The sequence below is a fragment of the Pseudorca crassidens genome, chromosome 1 (genome assembly GCF_039906515.1).
Source record: "Pseudorca crassidens isolate mPseCra1 chromosome 1, mPseCra1.hap1, whole genome shotgun sequence".
Lineage (NCBI taxonomy): Eukaryota > Metazoa > Chordata > Mammalia > Artiodactyla > Delphinidae > Pseudorca > Pseudorca crassidens.
The window spans coordinates 177,941,522-177,960,754 of NC_090296.1; the positions used below are offsets into that span (position 1 = coordinate 177,941,522).

At 45.3% G+C, this 19,233-nt stretch overlaps 1 protein-coding gene across 11 annotated transcripts in view; it reads left to right on the forward strand.

Moving 5' to 3' along the window:
* Window positions 1-19,233, forward strand: part of CELF2 (CUGBP Elav-like family member 2) — an 830,631-nt gene that overhangs the window by 711,945 nt on the left and 99,453 nt on the right. For all 11 annotated transcript variants that reach the window (XM_067701074.1, XM_067701034.1, XM_067701064.1 and 8 more), the window contains one exon: window positions 2,541-2,623. In XM_067701074.1, coding sequence (XP_067557175.1) covers window positions 2,541-2,623 — 83 coding nt within the window. The remainder of the gene's footprint in view (window positions 1-2,540; window positions 2,624-19,233) is intronic.

Below are 19,233 nucleotides of genomic sequence, written 5' to 3' on the forward strand. Positions count from 1 at the left end.
AGGAAGGGATTCTTTATTCCTGAGACCGCTATGTGTTGGGTCCACAGTGGCCCAACAACAAGATTCCTTCAGTTTACATCATCTTTATTCTTCGTTGCTTTTATCTTATCATGTGTCATTCACAGTTTCCGTTCCCCTTGTCATTACACTGTTCTTTTAGGCCGACCTCAACTTTTCCTTCTTAGCTCTGAGCGTGGCCAGACTGGCATTTGTTTTCCTTCTGCTGAGATCATTCTTCCTTAATTGCCTTCTTTCCAGGCATGCAAACTGCCTTGTGACTTCTACTGCATCCGAAATCTTCTATTTTTTAAGTATCACACCCTCAAAATCTACCTGCTTGAAAGCATCAGATTTTGTAGCTTCGATATTGAAGTGGAAGTTCGGAGCGTCCTCATTGCTTTCTTACCCAGAAGCCAACCCCATAAGCCCAGGAGAGAGAAAGGAGAACTTACTCAAAGTCTGGTTGTTAGAAGCTTTTGGAAGACAGAGATGATGTCTTTCCCTGTTTCTCTTTTCTTTTCTTTTTAAGTTTACTGAAGTAGAGTTGATTTACAATGTTGTATTAATTTCTGCTGTACAGCAGTGATTCAGTTAGACATTCTCTTTTTAAATTTTCTTTTGCGTCATGGTTTTCTTTCCCTGTTCTTTCTGTATCAAGCCTAGGGGAATATAATTTTTCTTCCCCTTAAAGTGATTACGATGGATACTGGAAGCTGGGACTTGACTCTGCTGTTTAAAATCATTCCTTGATTTGAAGCAATTCCTATAGCTTTTCTGGGCCTAGGTTATGCCATTGAAGCTGGAAATCACACATTAGTTTGATCAGTTCAGGAAAAAAATCTACCACCTGGCAGTATGGCCAAATGAACTCTGGTCAAAGAACTCAAATAGCTGAAGTGGGAAGCTCACATAAAAAGGAACACTCTGTCTATCTGTGATTCCTTAAAGACACTTCATAATTTTCGTATCCCTCCATCATGCAAATGATAGACTTGAAGAGTTTCTGATCCTTGGAGGCATGGAGTTTTTTAAATGCCGAGGAGCTATGATCATACTCTCCTTTGTCCAGGACGTGGAGGTCTTACATATTTAATCTCAGTAGACTCCAGTGAAACCGAGTATTTGACAACAAGGGTCCAAGTTTCCTTTTTCCAGATAAGGAGGAAGCGTATGCATTTTGGAATGTTGTATGGATGGTATTGTACTTTATTTTCTTCCTTTGAATGAGTTTCGTTTTCAAAAGTAGATGCCCGTGTATGATTTTGAACCTTTGACGGTTTGTGGTGCCAACTTCCTGCTCTCCAGCTGTGCCACGTTTCTTCTGTTCTTGGCCTCACTTACGTCATTCCCCTGAATAGAGCCAATGTTGACGCCTTAGTGCTGTGAATTTCTCTCACGCCACTTGCTGTACTTGGCGTTTGAGGACCTCTCAAGGCTCTCTCCACCTCTCCAAGCATTAGGATAAGGACCAGGGTGAAATATGTACAATCTGGGTGACTGCCTCTCTCTGCTTTTTTTTTTCAACCCAACTCATCCAAGGCAGCCCAGGTCAGAGGCAGCATCTTTTTTTATTTTTTTTTAATTTCCAAAGTTTTTTCCCCTTTTTTCTAAGCCTGATTGTGCTAAGAAACTATACGCTAATTAATAGATAATTAACCGGTATCTTCCTCTGCTCTAACCACGTATGTTAACCAGTGTATTTAGGTACAGGTTGAAGAAGGGGTCAGCCATCCTTTAGAATGCAGAAGGAATGTAAACAGTTTTCAAGACCATTTTCTTTGGTGGAGGGAGTTGGGTGGGAAGAGGGTACATGCCGGTCTCTCTTGGAGGGGCCTTCAGCCTGGACTCCCATCAGCTCTGAGAAACGAGGAGTCAAGAGGTTACCAGTTGACATACCACAGCCGTATTTAGTATACGGGACAGAGTCTGCAAACGTGTTTCAGCATATGCCCACTGCATCATAGCGTACTTTCTCAACTGGTTAAAATAGAGTCTTTCATTTCAGCGAACAAACACTGCGTGTTTCATGTATGGAATTTTGCATTATGTACTGTGGTGGAAGTTAAAAAGAATAAAGCACAATCCCAGCTCCTGGGGAGCTTATCATCCAGCTGTCTAAACCTCGGAGTTGAGAAAGTGTTTTCAAAGGGTGACGTTCTAGAGATATTCTTTAAGAAAATGATAGTCGATGTAAGTTTTTGCCCTTGTGCTTGTGATTAAGCACTTCGCTGGGTGCCGTGGGTGCACTGCCAGTCCCACTATCAACCCACCCGCCACCTCCCGCCCTCGTTCCTGAGCAGCTGGATTCCCCGTAGCTGGTGCACAGTTCGGAATTGACTCCCCAAAGTGGGGAGAAGCTAATAAATATGATTTAGGATGAAAGGCGCTGTGTAAACGCTTGAGCTGTTATTACTGTTCCCGTGCACTTTATTTTTAAATTGTGCATCCTTTTAAGTAGATGACTCGTTCGCCCCAGTCTCCATTATATCGAAGCAAAGCATTCACAGAAATTTCTAAAACCTTTTCATTTCTCTCTGTAGGTTGTTGTTTCGTAACATTTTATACAAGAAAAGCTGCACTTGAGGCCCAGAATGCACTGCACAATATTAAAACTTTACCTGGGGTGAGTCGGTTTACTTTTGTACCAAAATCACTTTATTGCTTGAAAATGGTCCTTTCAACTGAAGGTTCTAGTGATGGGCTTTTAGTGCCAAAAATGACTTTGGGCTTTTGAGGAGGGTGTGCTGACCCCACCTCACGTCCCCCCTGCAGCAGCCAGAGCAGCTGGCCAGCCCCTCAAGAAACGCTGGCATTACCGCTGACAGAAAGACCTCTCAGAGCGTATGTCCCCTGGTTAGAAAATCAGAGTGACCCCACTGGCTCGCAGTGGCTGAAAAGAGGACTGGGTGGGCTGCAATTTCAAAACGGGGGGAAACTCCACACACACACACGCACGAGAGGAGCAAATGGAAAAGGAAAAGCTTTTACTCACCAGGAGCCTCTTTTCAAATTTAGTCCTTAGATTTTTCTTTTGAAAGGACAAAAATGTACCCTGCACAGCCGTAATATTCAACCTCCTAATGGTTTCTAAACAGTCAATGGTGGTTAACAAAGTCAATGTTTTAATGCCCGATTTGCGGCTTCATGTCGATAGAGAATAGAAAATACAAAGCTTACAATTTTTTTCCATTTCCTTCCCAGTACTTTTGGATGCTTGGTACCATTCACTAGAAGTGAACTGATGTGGGCTATAGCTACTTCATCAGAATACATGATTTCTGGGGGGCTGGGACAGTTTTATCTAGTGTATGCTGGTATAAATTTCTCTGTGCTGTCGGGATATCTTCCCTGTTGACTCAAATGTCAGGGATGAGTTAGTTTAATAGCGTAATGATTTGTGTAGGTGATAGTGAAGAACCTCTGGTAATCAGTGCTATGTTAATGATTTTATTGAAACCTGGTTTGATAATAGTAAAAGAAAGATAACTTGATGTCCCTAATGTTTTCAGCGTATAATTCTAACTTTTTATCATTCATCTGTCGTGCTAACCTATGTACACAAGTCATTTGATACCCTGTCACCCCCAGAAAAGATAGCATTTGTTTAATTCACCACCTTAGCGCAATTGAAAATTGTATAATGTTTTAGTGACAAGGCAGTCAGTAGAAGGTTTTCAAAACATTAGCTTCGTAATAACCAAAAAGTAATAAGTTATGAACCTTGGTCTCAAATCACACCACTTTGGTTTTCCCCTTTTTGTGCGAGCAAATCAGAGAGACAGTGGTTCAGAAAAGCAAGTGTGATTCCAGAATTCTCCCTCCCAATTCAATTTAACTACTTCTCCCTGAAACTTCTAAGGTGATTTTTAGTAACGGAGATCTTACTGGTCTAAGTGCTTTGCCTAATGATTTTTTAAGTATCATTTCAGCTTCATTCTCTGTATAAATGGAACTTTTCCAACGTAAATTCTAGGAGGTTGCAGCGTTAGGTTACATTATTGAACGAAGCAACCAAGTTAAATATTTACTGGCAATGGTAGAAAAAATTTTTTTTTATTTCCCAGGCTCCAAATCCACCCCAAAACCCACTTGGTATTCCTTCTTTTAGAAAGAAATACTTTACAGTAATTAGTGCACAAAATCCCTTCTAGGTATGTTTACAAATATTACTTGATGATAAATTGTTACTTAGTATTTAGGGTGTATAGAGGCACATCACATCCTATTTTTAAATTAATGCAGAGCTTGGTTAATTTGAGTTCATCACCTCCACTAGGAGAGGGACATAGCTCTTAACATGCAATTTTCATACGTGAAGATGCTCGCTAGAAACCCAGAAGTAATCTGATGAATGGGCCGTGTTGAAAAACCTACAAATGACTGATGAGTTTGCTCCCGTTTGGGACATCTTACTCTGACCCTTTTCTCGGCAAACAAATAGCATCTTCTGTATTAAAAAAAAAAAAAAAATGTTGCCCATGTCTCTTTTTCGCCTTAAAAATTCTGCATGCAGAAGTCAGGGCTGGTGATTTTGGAAACCCATTATTAAGGACAAGAAACCTGGGGTTGGAAAAGATGGTTTGTGGATTGTTTTCGGCTTTCTTTTTATCCAGTTCAATTTCCTATGCCCAATTACTTGAGGTGGGTTAAATGAAAATTTTGAGAAGTCAGGTCTGATTTGTAAGCTCCTAGCCTTCGCAGTGCGCACAGTATTGCTACATCTGCCATTTCAAATTAGGCGCATGGGAACAGAGTTCCACATCTTGCATTTACGTATTGCTTTATCTGATCAGCATCACCCTTAACAGCTCCAGGAAGAACATGAAAGTGGTTTCCTATCAGCTGGGAGCTTTGGTGGGCAGGAAGAAAAGGGACCAGATAAAAGATTAATGCATATTCTTGGGGAAAAAAATATTACAGGGTGCCTTTCTGTTTGATTACAAGTCTTGGAATTAGTCAACATTTCCGTAATTCTAAACCAATATACACCTGTTTTCCCACTGTGATGTGAAGGAACAACTTAATTTAACAGAATCCCTGCTGTGCTAAATCTCTCATTAAATACCAAGTGAGTTCAGTAATTTAAAGTTGTAACACTACTATTTTAACTGGTTGCCTTCATATTATGAAATTAATAAGAAATTAATGATGCACTTTGCCATATGCCTTCAATTTCTTTCTGAATAAAAATAAAAGGGATAAAGAAAAATGCATCACCAGCTGACACTTTAAAGCTTTTCTGGTTGTAATCATTTCTCCTGTGGATAAAATCCATTAAAAATGCACTTGCTGCCTTTCTTTCTAAAGTGTCCACAACTTTCTGTTTAAAACAAGATCAAATAGTGCTGGGTGTTTGGTTGGAGGTTTTTTTCCCTATTTAATTTTCTTTCGCAGTTGATATGTTTTGTCATAATGGAACTTTTCATCCCGCAACCAAACTTGGTGAAGGTTGAGAGACTATCGTTCTTGAGAGAAACAAAGAACTTGGTTAGTATGGGAGAGGAAGAACACCTGATGGGATGTTCATTTATGCAGTTGGATGTTTCTGCTCTCAGATTTTTGTATAAAGGCACCCTTCCTCCCATGTCATGTATGGATTATAGAGACCCTTTCTGTGGTGAGGTATAGGGCAAAGCATCTGGGCCTTACTTAGCAGTGCAAAGGCATTAAGGACACATTTCTCAAGCCTGTCTCTTACCACGTGACTGAGAAAGACGCTGGGTCTTACATCCTCTGAAGTGCTCAACATAGATCCTAGAAATACACTATTAGAAATTAAGGGAGAAAATTCAGGAGCTCAACGCAGGGAGCAAGAAATGAGCTTTGGAGGGTAGCGAGGTCCTTCCCCTGGTTTGATCATGCTCTGCTCTACAGATAGTGGTTTGACACATATGCAACAGATCAAATCTTAGGCACGGTGCCTAATTTATTACTGACATTTCATTAGGTTAACAAATCACTCATGATAATCGGTGCCTGCTGTGTGCCAGGCGGCAAAGCTATACGGTCACACACGCGCCCTTGAGATCCCTAGTGAGTCTGTGACCGTGTCTGCACAGAAAGCAGAGCCTGATGAACCATTGGCCTTGCTACCAACTGGGTAGACTTGCTCCACAGCTGAGCCATTTGCGTTCTTGGACAAATCTTGATTGCCCGTCCTTTGACGACGTAGCCAATCAGGCTAAGAGATAGCTTCCTTTGTTTAGGGTTTCAGGCAGGCACAACCTCACTGGTAGAATTATTCAGTAGAAACATCATCGTCTGCCACTGTGTTTCCGAGAGAGAAAACCCTTGTGAAGGCAACTTGCAAGATTCATTTTGTTCTCACTGACCTAATTTAGCTTAATTAAAAAATAAAATAACGACCTCAGCAGAGGCACGGGAAAACTACCACGATCTCCTCAGTAATCAGATGTCAGGGCCAAATAGCCCTGTGCCAGTGACAGCACTAGGCCTTATGCCATTCTTTTTTTCAAGGTCTTCACACACATTGTCTCTAGCAATAAGGCTTTTTGATTGAAAATCTCCAGCAGTATCGTTAGCGCATTCACCGTATAAATTAATTTAATTAAGGATGTAGTAAGAGAGAGGAATACAGGTTTGAAAAAGCTCTTAAATTTTAACAGCAAGGAGGAATCAGAATCCAAATGTCTTGTAAAATATTAACTGCAAATTTCTTCCAGCCATTTTCTCCGAGTCTGCCTTCCTCCTTTCTTTTTAGAGTCACTACCAGTTTTATTAAATGCACTTTATATTAAGGAGTTACAGCCCTAAGAGCACATTTGTTTAGAGCGCTCCGTGTTAGCAGTGGCAGATGGGAACGACACATAGACTTGAGAGATAAAGACAAATGGGCCTGATCCAGCAGGAAGAAGCTGTAAATAAAATGGCCTCTTGGGCCACGTGTGTTCACCCACATGACGTGAATGACCCCCTTCCTGGCTGGCCCTGTGTGGGTCGGCAGTCCTCCCCGGCAGCCTTTAACACAACTCTCCATGGAATGGTTCCCCTGTGTCCTCTAAGAGAGGAATGCTAGGGCTTAATTTCTTTCAGCAGAACAGCAAAGGCTCTCACTGGGACCAAATTCAGTTTGCCCATTGTAATGCTTTTTGAGGTACTCACTTACTCTGAACCACCTCTTCTGATTATTAATATGTATTTAATGCCTTTGTTCTCAGAGCCATGATGATTATTTTATCATTATCATCATCATTATTATTTCTGTCATAAAAATCTCTCAAACCCCATCTCTTCATGTCATGGAAATTTCCCCCGAACCATCCCATTTGAATCAAAAAGAAGTGTTTTTCCTCAGGCTCCTTTTATTTAAAATTGTTAGTTGATTTACAGTGTTGTGCCCATCTCTACTGTACAGCAGAGTGACTCAGTTATACCCATATAGACATTCTTCATTTTTTTTTTTTTTGCGGTACGCGGGCCTCTCACTGTTGTGGCCTTTCCCGTCGCAGAGCACAGGCTCTGGACGCGCAGGCTCAGCGGCCATGGCTCACGAGCCCAGCCGCTCTGCGGCATGTGGGATCCTCCCACACCGGGGCACGAACCCACGTCCCCTGCATCGGCAGGCGGACTCTCAACCACTGCGCCACCAGGGAAGCCCGGCATTCTTCTTTTTATATTCTTTTCCATTATGGTTTATCATAGGATATTGAATGTAGTTCCCTGTGCTATACAGTAGGACCTTGTTGTTTATCCATCCTGTATATAATAGTTTACCTCTGCTAATCCCAAACTCCCAGTCCTTCCCTCCCTTAACATTGTAAATCAACTATACTTCAATTTTTTTTAATCAAACGAAATTTTTTTTTTTAAATCATTAAAAAATTTTTAAAGATCGTTAGGAAAAATAAAAGTCAAAACATCATTCCGAACAGATTTGAGTCCTCAAACTCACGTGCCGTGTAGGACATACAGATATTCATACTTTCATTAGGCAAATATTTACTGCATTTTGGTGCTTTGCCAGGCACCATCCTACGTACTGGGGACTACAGTAGCTACCGTGATGTTTATAACTAAATCTTCAAAAAACAAAGCCAGCCAGTGTGCTTATGGATGTTTGATGTTTAATAAATAACTCTTGGTTATTTAATGCCTGAGTGAGTTAGTTGAATAAAATACTTGTAGAGGAGTCAAGTTTTATTCCAAAAATGATCATTTTGCCCGAACACTCCAAAATGTAAGATACATGTAGATTTGTGATTCCATGTGTATATAATGATCATTTGTTTCACGTATAGAGATCTATATATTACGTATATCTCTGTATACCTACAGGATAGGTAAACATTCACACACGTCCACATGTGGATATCAATTCAGTCAAATAAATACAGGAAGACATAGCAGAAAATCTCATTTTGTCTTTGGCCTGCACACATACTCTTCATTGCAGTGTAGTCACCTTTCTGACCTTTGACTTCATGAACTATATATTCTTCACGTTGGCAGGTTGGTTGGTTTTTGCTTCGATTCAGGATCATGGCTGATTCATGGCGCATGTGTGAGGACACCTGACAACTGTCATTTAATGGTGGTAATCCCTGCCTTTCCACCTTAAGAGACGAGTAGGTGCTGAATGAGATAATGTATGTAAAGCTTTCTGAGCCCCTGAAAAAAATGGGCTTGTAAGACGTTGTTTCCACTTGACAGTTTCTGTAGGCATGAAGTCTTCTTGGGTAGCAGCCCAACAGATAAAGTGTATTTGCTGGGGGAGAAATCAGGACACCTTGATTTGGGTGTACATTCTTCAGATTTACCTTTGCAGAACTTGGCCACGGCTGAAATATTTGGCCTCATAGGACTGCCCCGAAGCAGCTATTTCCCTGCTGTGCCTGTGTTCTTTTACCCTAATACTCAGTCCTGCAGAAATACAAGCTAAACAAACATAAACTTACTTTGCTGTTCAGATGACTTTTTAAAGGCCTGTGGTGGAGAGCGCCACCGTGCGGCCGTGGAGGAGCTCCTGGGAGGGGTGGGCGCAGAAGCCCCTACCCACCTGCGGAGCCAGGCCAGTGTGAAGAAGGGCTTAGGGTGTAGAACCGGCCCCAAATAGGTCTCAGCCAGGTGTGGCAGGATTGCTGGTCAGCTCGTTGGTTTAGACCCGAGAAAGTTGGAGGGAGGAAGAAATCCGTGGCCTGGTGCTTCCCAGTCTGCTGGCCAATCCCAGGGCATCTGAAAAAGTGTATTTTAGTACTTCATAAGAGGCCGTTGGCATATATAAAATAGATCACTAATAAGGACCTACTGTAGAGCACAGGAAACTCTAACCAGTACTCTGGGATGACCTGTATGGGAAAAGAATTTTACAAAGAGTGGATATATGTATATGTATAACTGATTCACTTTGCTGTACCGCAGAAACTAACACAACACTGTAAATCAACTTTACTCCAATAAAATTTTTTTTTTTAAAAAGGCAGTTGGAAACTGTCCATTTCACCCACCGTGAAGTTTTACGATGCCACCCGAATAGTGGGCACCTCTGCTTTGGACTGGCAGACAGTTCAGTAACTTTGATTGGCACTTACTGATGTATGGCTTTGATATAAAAGGTATACAATGAAAAACCAGTTTGAGGTATAAAATGAAAACCCAGTTACTTTTAAAATATGGCCCTCTCAAGACAAGGAAGCCTAAGGGAGAAGACTCATGCGGGGTCCCTAGTGGTGGTGAGTTGAAAATGGCTGAGGAGGGCAGCCCAGGGTTAAACTAGGAGCAGCTGCACCCCTTTCTGGTAACAGAACTCAGTGGAAGGGCTTCCAGTTTTGTTTTGCAAGCAACATAGTCTCAAATACCAACCTAATTAATAGGACGGTTCTGAGGGCTTATCAGAGCCAGCCCGCGTGTGACCTAGCACGGGCGCCTGGCCAGATGTGCCTTGTCACCTGTGTCATGGCTTAAGGAATGTTGGTCTCTCACAGTCACAAGTGAAGGCACGAGGGGATGGATGGCACAACGGCAAAATTAAGTCATAGTTAGAGTTCAGAGTTTACCATCCCTCTGTGATATGTCAAGATTCAGTTGGGAGTATTTGGTTCACTTACACAGATCTCATTTCCCACCAGGTTGATAAGGTTTCATTCAAGAGAAGAATGTGGGGAAAAGCCATGAATTTGACTAAAGGTCTGGATGGAATCGCAGAGGAAAGGATTATGTCAGTCAGATGAAAGGGGGAATTTTTTAAAAATAAAGTTGGAAAAGGGTCCAAATTCTGTCTTTAGAGTATGCAGTCTCCGTGAGAATGCATCACCCAAAATATGACTAGCGTGCAGACAGAGGTTGACTCTGTCACGTGTGAGCTGAGCCCAGCTCAGGAGACTGTCCAGTGGAAGTGGGCTGGCCAGTTCAGAGCCTCCAACTCTGGGCCACCAAAAAGTGTATGACGCGGGGAGGTGTGCAGAGAGTTCGGCCAGGAGCCCCAAGGTCCTTCCCCAGCCACCAAGAAATAGAGAGTGGCTGAGCTGGAGCCAGGGAGGCCGGCATAAGAGGGAGCCTTGGAGCTCCACTGCTGGGCCGGATCCGGTCTGGTTGGGCGCAAGGGAAGCAGACCAGCCACTGGGAGGGAGGGGGGCAGGGCCAGAAGCTTCATGTGTCCTCTGCTTGTTGTAGCCGTGGACCGTCACAGTACACAGGTGCTCGGGAAGCATCATTAGGATTCAGACATAAGCTATTAAAGTTGTTCTGATAGTAAAGCAGTCTTTCAGGACCATATCATTCCTGCTCTCACTACCCACAAGTCACCGAGATGAAAGGGTGAAGAGTCAGCACCTGTGGGAGGCTGCAGAAAGGGGCACCGTGACCGCTGTTCTCTGTTGTCCTCTTTATCGTTCCTGGCCGGCGATACCTCCCATCAGTACTCAGAACGCATATTCGCGCTGCCACCCCTTCCTCCCCCAGCACTTGAGAACACTCAAGAGTCCGTCCTTTCTTCCTTCAAAGAAAGGAAGTGGTTGGACTGGAATGATTCTTAGAGTCCTTTCCAGTTTGGAGAAAGCGTTCTTGGCCTTCTGTGCATTGGCTACATTGGTGGCCTATTGAATTGAAGAAAACCTATCTAGATGGATAGGTAAGTAAATAGATAGGCGGGAGGTAGATAGAGGTCTCTGACTTGACTCGCTTCAGGTGCGGCTTAGTGACTGTAGAGGACTTGGTACAGACACATCTGGACCGTCCAAGGTGTGACGCTGCCCTTTGAGATTCTCGGCACGTCTGCTTCCCTCTGCCCTCTGGTTGAGAACCAGCAGGGAGCTCAGCAGTCATGATTCTTCCGCCAGGGAACAGAGAAAGGAAAGGGGAGGCAGTGAATGCCATCAAGTCGGTCTGATTCCTTGCTTCCGGCCTCGGTTTCACAAGGTTGTTCAGCCTAACGAGGCTCCAGGATTGCCGGTGGATTTCCTTTATCTGTTTGGCCACTGTCGCCCGTCCACATGGATAAGTGAGCCTGTGTTTGTAGATGGCTTTCTGTTGTTTATTTGTTTTCCCTCCTAAAAGCATTTTGGGTGATGTATCGATAGCATTCACCTTGTTATACGGAGGACACAGAGGCTCCAGAGGATTAAATTAACTTCTCTGCCCTCCCCTGGCACAGCAGTGACAAAACTAGAATGAGAGGTCACAGTCGGTCAGCCTCCCCAAAAGCTCGGCCTCCTGACAGGGGATTTTGGCCTGATGCTCCGCGCCTCGGAGGGAGCAGGGTGCGCGACTCAAGGGGCCAACACAGCGTAACAGGGAAAATCAGCACAAGGTGACGACTCTTTGTCAGCGGCCCAGGTCTCAGGCCCCCGAGGGAGACTCTCGGGATGTATACTTTGCATTGTCACCGCCGCTCCACGAGGCGTGTGTCATCCAGCCCCTTTGCTGGTGAGGAAGCTGAAACTCAGAGAAAGGGAGTGACTTGTCCAGGGTTGTACAGCTGGTAACCGGGAGCTGACAGTCAGATTCAGACCAACATCTCTGGCACCTGTAGACTTTGCCCCCCACTGGTCGGGGCAGAGGCGTACAGGTCCTAAGCCCCGTTTCAGGGGACCTCCAGCAGGAAGTGTGTTCCCGTCCATGGCTTCACTGATAAGCTCCGGATGACCACCGTGGCTCCCCGTGCCACCGTCCTGGAAACAGATCTGAAGCCTCAGCTGTCCTGCTAGCCGTGCCGCACGGCGATCTCACATAAGGGCCAGAGTGCCTGGGCCCGGGCTTTCCCTCCCCAGCAGCCGGCCGGGCGCCCCATCTGCAAGTCGGTCCTGTTGCCGCGAGTTGGGGCTCCAAGGTCCCCTGAAACAGTGGGCAGGCGAGGCAGGGTTTGCTGGTAACCCGGGTACCAGGTGACTGGCACCAGGCCCTCTAAGAGGGAGCCGCAGATCAGAGGCAGTCGTTATGGTAAGAGCAACCACTTTGCAAAATGATTATAAATGCAACACTTTTCTTCAGAGGAGTGTAGCTTTACCAACATCAGCTCATTAACATTCAGGTTATTAGGGTTCTCTTCTTTATCTGCATCCCCAGGCTCTTGGTCCCAATCCGTAATCTGCATTCTAATGTCCTGTCTCCATCCAGCTGGCCTCTCCGCCCTCCCCCATCTCCGGGCTCCACGTCCAAGCGGGGAGAGAAGGTGGGGGCCTGGGCTCATCTCCGAAGATTAAGCATAAACCCTATTACGTGCCGCCCAAAGCATGAGGCAGCAGGCTGTAGCCGTGGGAAGCAACTCGGAGGGGTTCCAGCCCAGCCTCCCTCCCCCCACCCTGCGGCCCCGAGGAGACCTGGGGGCCTTTATGGAGTAATCAGACTTACCCTCTTACTTTATGCATGAGGAGCCAGGGTCTGGGGTGGAGGGTGAAGTCTGCAAAACCGTCCAGGCATCTGAATCCTCTGCTTCTGAAAACGAGGGACCAGACTCCCCCACACACACACAAGGGCGCTTAAATATGCAGCAAACGCCGCGGATGGGGTTGTACATCCTCCCTGAGCAGCCTCACCGAACAATCACTGCTGTCTTCTTGGCCACGGCAAGTTGAGGGCAGGGAGACTAGGTCAGCGGGTGCTTTGCCATGGGTCCGGGGGGCTCAGATGTCCTTCCCTCTCCGTCCCCATCCAGTCATCTGCTCTGTGCTCATCCTTTGTCAAGAGGCAAGTTAGGATCAAAGGCTGAAGGATCGTTGAAGATATTAGGGCAGTTGATGTGGTTAATTCTGTCCAGTCATCACGCTGTGATTTCTGTGTTGGTAAGAGTGTGGCTAAGTGGATGACTGTACAGGCTTAGACTTTTGTCACCTCTGCTGCTGTCTTGGTCATGGGAGCCTGTGACCCTGGACACGTGGTGTTCTGAGACCAGGAGTTCTATGCTCTCTAGGCCACCGATATTTCTACGTTACTGTCCTCCATCAGGGACAGGAAGGACCATGTAAGAGCAAAGAGAACAGGTTCCCTGGAAACTCACCTCCATCCCTGGAAGGTCCATGGGGTATGTTTCAGGCTGTCCAATTCCACGTGTTATGCACTTGCCCATACATAGACGGTATCGTCATTTCTTCAGAAGAGCATATGTTGATATTTAAATACATGCCAGGAAACTGCCAGATGTTTCACATTAAGCGGCGTATGGGGTCCAGGGTACATTTGATGAACGGTCAACAAGTTGTGTGGATTAGGAAAGAGAAAATTCATTGGTGTCCTTGCCTATATCCTACATCTTAGGTGTAAAGTCAGACCCGTAGTTGTTAGAACCCCAGGAGGAGTAGGTTTCTAGCAAATTTTGGTTGAGTAAACCTTTTGTCTATGTGCCTGATATTTTTCATTGGCTTTCAGAATTTAGATAATTTTAACCAAATAATCAATGTTCAATTAATAAAAAGCATAGTAATAGTGAACATTTATTGACCACTCCGTCCTGGGTACAGTGCCAAGGGCTTTTATATATGGCTGAGCTAATGTTAATGATATGTTAATGATATCATGTTAATGATATCGTGTTAATGATACAATACTAGGTAAATAATTAGACAGTGAGTTTTGTTTTCTCACTCTGGTTGCCTTTTCAACTCGAAGTCCGTCACTCTCAACCCAAGGAAGTTTAAGTAGCTGTGGCTATTCGAGAAAATCTCTGTGACAAATCAGTGAATATCTCTTATGGCTAATAGTTTCCCTCTTCCACCTGAGCTAGAGCAGGTTAGGTGGGAAAGACAGCTCGCAGCTAATCTCAGGTGAGCTTCTCCTTGTCATCTTCATCCATTGCTAATACCTGGTTTATGGTTTACTAATATTTATAAGCTATCATTTAAAGAGGAAGAGGAATGTTAGCCCAGATTTCGGTGAGTTCTAGCTTACATTTCTTCTGCTCATGGAGGCATTAACTATAATCACAGCCCCTAAAAATATCTCACAGATACTGTTGAGTCATTTAGCAGAGAATCTCGATCACCAAGTTACTTAAATCTCTCCTGAGTCAGAGTTGCCACATAAAACCCCTGGAGGTCATTGACAAAAACCATCATTAGTAAGGAAAACAAAAGTAAGAGCCACAAACCTAGGAAATCCATGGCGAATTTCAGTCAGTTTCTGTTTATTTGACTGTTGTTCTCTGGGTCAGCAGAGGAACACAGGGCATGTGGAGGAAAATAGACCAGATCTGATCATAAGTGTTTTTAGAAACAACACCGTCCAACCCCCTCACTTTATGGTCGAGGAAACTGAAGCCCAGAGAGGTTAGGAAGGTCACACAGACGCTTGGCGGTGGACGTGGGACAACTCATGTCTCCCAGCTCTGCCCCCGTTGTTCTTTTCAGCACCTCGTGTCCCCAGAACTCCTCTCCAAGATGATGCTAAAAACATTTTAAAGAGTCAGAAATTCAGAACCCAGATTACCAGTCTGTCCGTGGATTACAGTCTGTGATGTGAGGTGACTGCACAGGCAATTCCTTTTCTCCTTTCCATTCTCTGAGAAAGACCCAGACAGATTAGATAATACTCTTCCTGGCCATTTACCTAAAATGATAGATGAATGAGATGAACTTATAAAGAATGGAAGAAGAAAAAGGAAAGTCCTTAGCGTTTAAGTCCATTTGCACCTACAGCCGGGGCAGTGATTTGTAGCCCTGGCCGCACAGCACATCCTCCCGGGGAGCTTTCGAAACTACACGTGCCCAGGCCACACCTCAGGCAAATTGAGTGAGAATCTCTCAAAGCGGGGAGCCCAGCATCAGTGTTTTTCAAGTTCTCCCAGCGACGGGCAGATTTGAGAACCGAAGCTGGGAGAATGAATCATCTTCAGCCCCCAGGGACGGGTGGTGGCGATTAACTGTTTCCTCCTTCCACTGTCCATCCGGATGCCTGGGATCACCCTTACGGGCTGGTTATCCTCCCACAAGTACAGCGTAGCCTTGCTACTCCAAGTGTGGTCCATCAACCAGTGGCATGGCCATCATCTGGGAACGTGTCAGAAATGCGCTCCAGCCCCGCCCCAGAACTGCATCTAAACTAGATCCCCGGATGATGCATTTGCATAGTATGTAAAGTTTGATGCTTACTCACTGGTAGGAGCAAGCCTCACCCGTGCTGCTCTGGGAATCTATCGCAGTTCCCTTTAAGATGCTCTGGATGTGTGTGCACACACACCTCTGGTCTGTGCTGAATTGATCTGTTTGCTCACCTGAGTCCTGGGTACATCAGGATGACGTGACTGTCCAGGACAGGTGAAGAAGGAGATAGAGAGGTCACTGGCCAGAGGAGGGGATCCTTTGTTCTCCAGCATCCATGTTTCCAGGCACCTGTATTTTTCTATCCCGTCAACACTCGAAGACCTGCCGGAAAATCTCCCATGAATGAGACTTACACAGAATTCATGCATCCCAGACTGGAAGGGGACGAGCGGAGTGGGTGCTGTCTTAAGCCTAGTTCTATTCTGAAGCAAGAGGAGCGATTTCTGCCACAAAGAGTTAATCTGTAATACGCGGCAGCCCGGCCCCACCTCACAGGAGCCATAGTCTCGTAGAATCCCTACTGCTTCATCATTCGTGGACTTGAAATGCCTTCCCAGGAAAGCAGAGTGCTTGCTCTGCTGTTTCTCTTGATAAGCCTGAGAGACAGAGTGTAACCACCGCCCAAACGCTAGGGTAGAGCAGACTGTCTCCTAATAAGAGGTGCTGTGTGTACCTTGGTGTACCTGTACGTTTCTGCAGTCTGGGAGGCTTAAAAGGAAGGTCATCTGCCCTACAGAGTCATTGTGAGATTTCCTCTTGAGTGAGTTCTTGTTTTCCACCCATACTTCTTACAAATCTGGAGACATCTTTCACATTTGGGCTTATTCCTAATCTTCAAACATCCTAGGTAGCAGTCTGTACGCACAGGGTCGCTTGTGGCCACATAAAATGAAACCCACGGCCAGCCTTTCCCGAAGTTGGCCAAAGAAGCAGTCGAGAGTGGAGAGAGGAGCCAGGCAGGAAGGGAAGCAGGTGGGACAGGACGGGAGGTGCCCAGAGGAAGAAGAGTTTGGTGCAACACCAGCTGACGGTGTATTAGACCCGAACAGAAAAGGCGACCCAGAAGGAGAACATGCGATGCGAGAGGAAAACTACCAGGCTTCCTCTGGGCCTGCCACACACACCTTGTGCTGTTTGTGTTTAGCACAGGCAACTGACTAGCTCTTGAAGAAGAACTCCCATCAGCTGGGTTTGTATACTGTTGATACATGCTCTTTCGTGCTCACCTTCCTCTATCCAACTTTATATTTCAGTCTGATTAGAGCTGGATTAATAGATTTGAGCTAAAAAAAAACAAAAACAAAAAACCCAGCTTCTGCCTCTTCGTTAGGCAGTTTGGAGGTTCATAACCCTTACTGTTTTCTCACCGGTGCTCACTGCTCCCTGAGTCCCATGAGTTGAGCCCCCTCACCCTTGGTCTTGGAAAGAAGCCAGTAACCCAGTTGACTAACCGTGAACTTCTCTTACCCTTTGGGAAGGAGAGGAAAACAATGCTGAGGAGGTTTCAATCTTTGAGACAATCTGGTCACACCTCCTGAGAGGTGCCCCCATGAGGTAGGTCAAGGAGAAGTTCTCTGTGTTGGTTTTAAAGACACACCCTTGTATTCTTCATCGTTTGCATCACAGGTGAAAGCCACTCACAGTCACGGATGGGAAAAGGAAAACAGAGAACACACTGCATGCAAGTCAGGGCTCCAGTAGGACGCAGGTCTTTCAAAGGCGACTGTGCCAGGTGCCCGGCTCCCAGAATAGCATCCCAAGGTCTCGTATGAACGGTGACCTTCAGTCTCTTTGGCAGCGTTTGGTGGGACAGATGTTACAGTTTGGATTCTTGGGGCGCACTCGCCAGCATTTTATCTTGACTCTATCTTGACTCTCTCCTCTAAACATGATAGGCTCTTTGAGTTTTATGGAAATGCAGATATTCAGTATTTCCAGTTAGGTAACTTTTAAAAGCTTTACTGGGAACGAGGAGATTGAGCTGCGACTTTAACAAAATTCTGAGTAATGAAAGAAAAAAAATACACCAGCTGGCTAGGCCCAATACTGATTTCTGAAAGGAGAGGCTGCATCTGGCCTAAAGCTTGGAACATTGAAGAAGCTGGATCGGAGCAGAGCTGAGTGTAAGCGAGAATGGAAAGGCATCTCAAGCCGCGTGCCTTCCCAGTTCCTCATCACACAATGAAGAGAAATTATTAACAACACACTTATGAAAGCAAGGGAGTACGCCTTAGACATCACCACACCCTAGGGTCGTTTCCTCCCACTGTCACACGTTCTCATGGCTTTCCTCTACCTCCTGTAGGCTACTGGATCCCAAATCTTGACCTTGACATAAGACTTTTCTGCCTGGCCCCAAACCTGGACATTCGATGTCTGTAATTGGAAAGTTCCATCCAACTGACCCACGGGAAATTCCGAAACCGAAATCCTCTCCCCTCCACAAGCCAGGCCCTCTTCGTGTGTCACCTGCATGGATGGGCGGTCCAACCAAGACAAGTCGCTGAAGTCATTCTCAAGTTCTCTCCTTCCTGTCCCTCCCCTTCCCTGGACCCCATTTCTAATTAGTGAGGAAATCCATGTTCTACCTGAGAAGCAGCTCTGGACTTTTGCTCTCTTCATCAACTGGGCCTTATCCGTTGTCATCACAGCTAATAAAAGCACAGAAGAGCTTAGGGGAATTTTTGAAGTTATCCCTCTAAGAACTACACTCGTTAGTCTTCCAAGTGCTTTCCTGAGGGCGAGCGGATGGGTGGAATTACCTTCAGGACGCTGGGGGCTACAGGTTTCCCTCAGCCGCTCTGGGAGTGTGTGAACATCGTTGTGTTGTGTCTTCTGGCAGAAAAAAAATGGACACACACAACTGCTGAGTCTTGAGGGTGAGATGGGAACTCCGAACCGTGTCCCTTCCTCTGTCTTGGGCTTCTGTTTACACACTGTGTTCCCACTGTAAGAACACAGTCTCAGGCTTCCCGGAAGGTAGAAGTAAATACTCCTGCCTTGTGATCCACTGTGGTCTGTGCTGAAATTCACCCTCCCACCTGCTGTATTCTGTTCCCCTGACGGCTTCCGTATCAGTCTGTCCTACACACAGCTCCAGATTCCTGGAGAAGGAATGTTCTCAGAGGCCGCTGTGATGCCTCGTGCCATGGGCGCCAGCTCCACAAATGTTTGTTGGATAAATGAATTCCCAAGGAGGTAGCTTTTATTCGTAGACACTCACAATATCAAACAATCTCAAGGGTTCTTTAAAGACTAGTGGCGTGCAAGTAGGACAGGGGTACGTAGTCTCAGCTCTTTGGTTGTCTGTCGCAATCCTTTGGGTCACGTAGACCCCTGCCCTGCAAACTAGAAGCACAGGGTGAGACATGGACTCAACCACGCAGAGTTTTCTGATACGATCCTTGCTTCGAATATGAGTTCCCTGGGGCTTGAAGAAGCCAAGCGGTTTGACTGTAGGTACTTAGCATTGGCAAAGCCAAGGTTCAAACCCAGACCTTATGATTCTGAGGTGTTCTTTCCACTAGAAAACAAACAGAAAGCAGCCTGGGTTTCCCAGACCCTCATTCAGTACAGCACGTCCGGAGAAGTAAGAAACCATCAAAGTAGATTTGCCATTTCAGATCGAGTGACAGTGAAGGGTTCTTATTTTATTCTCTTAGGATAAATTTCTCCCATATTCTTGTCTCATGGATCCCCTTTCTAAGTTTACCTTTGCCATTTAAACTTTGGTCACATGCCGTAT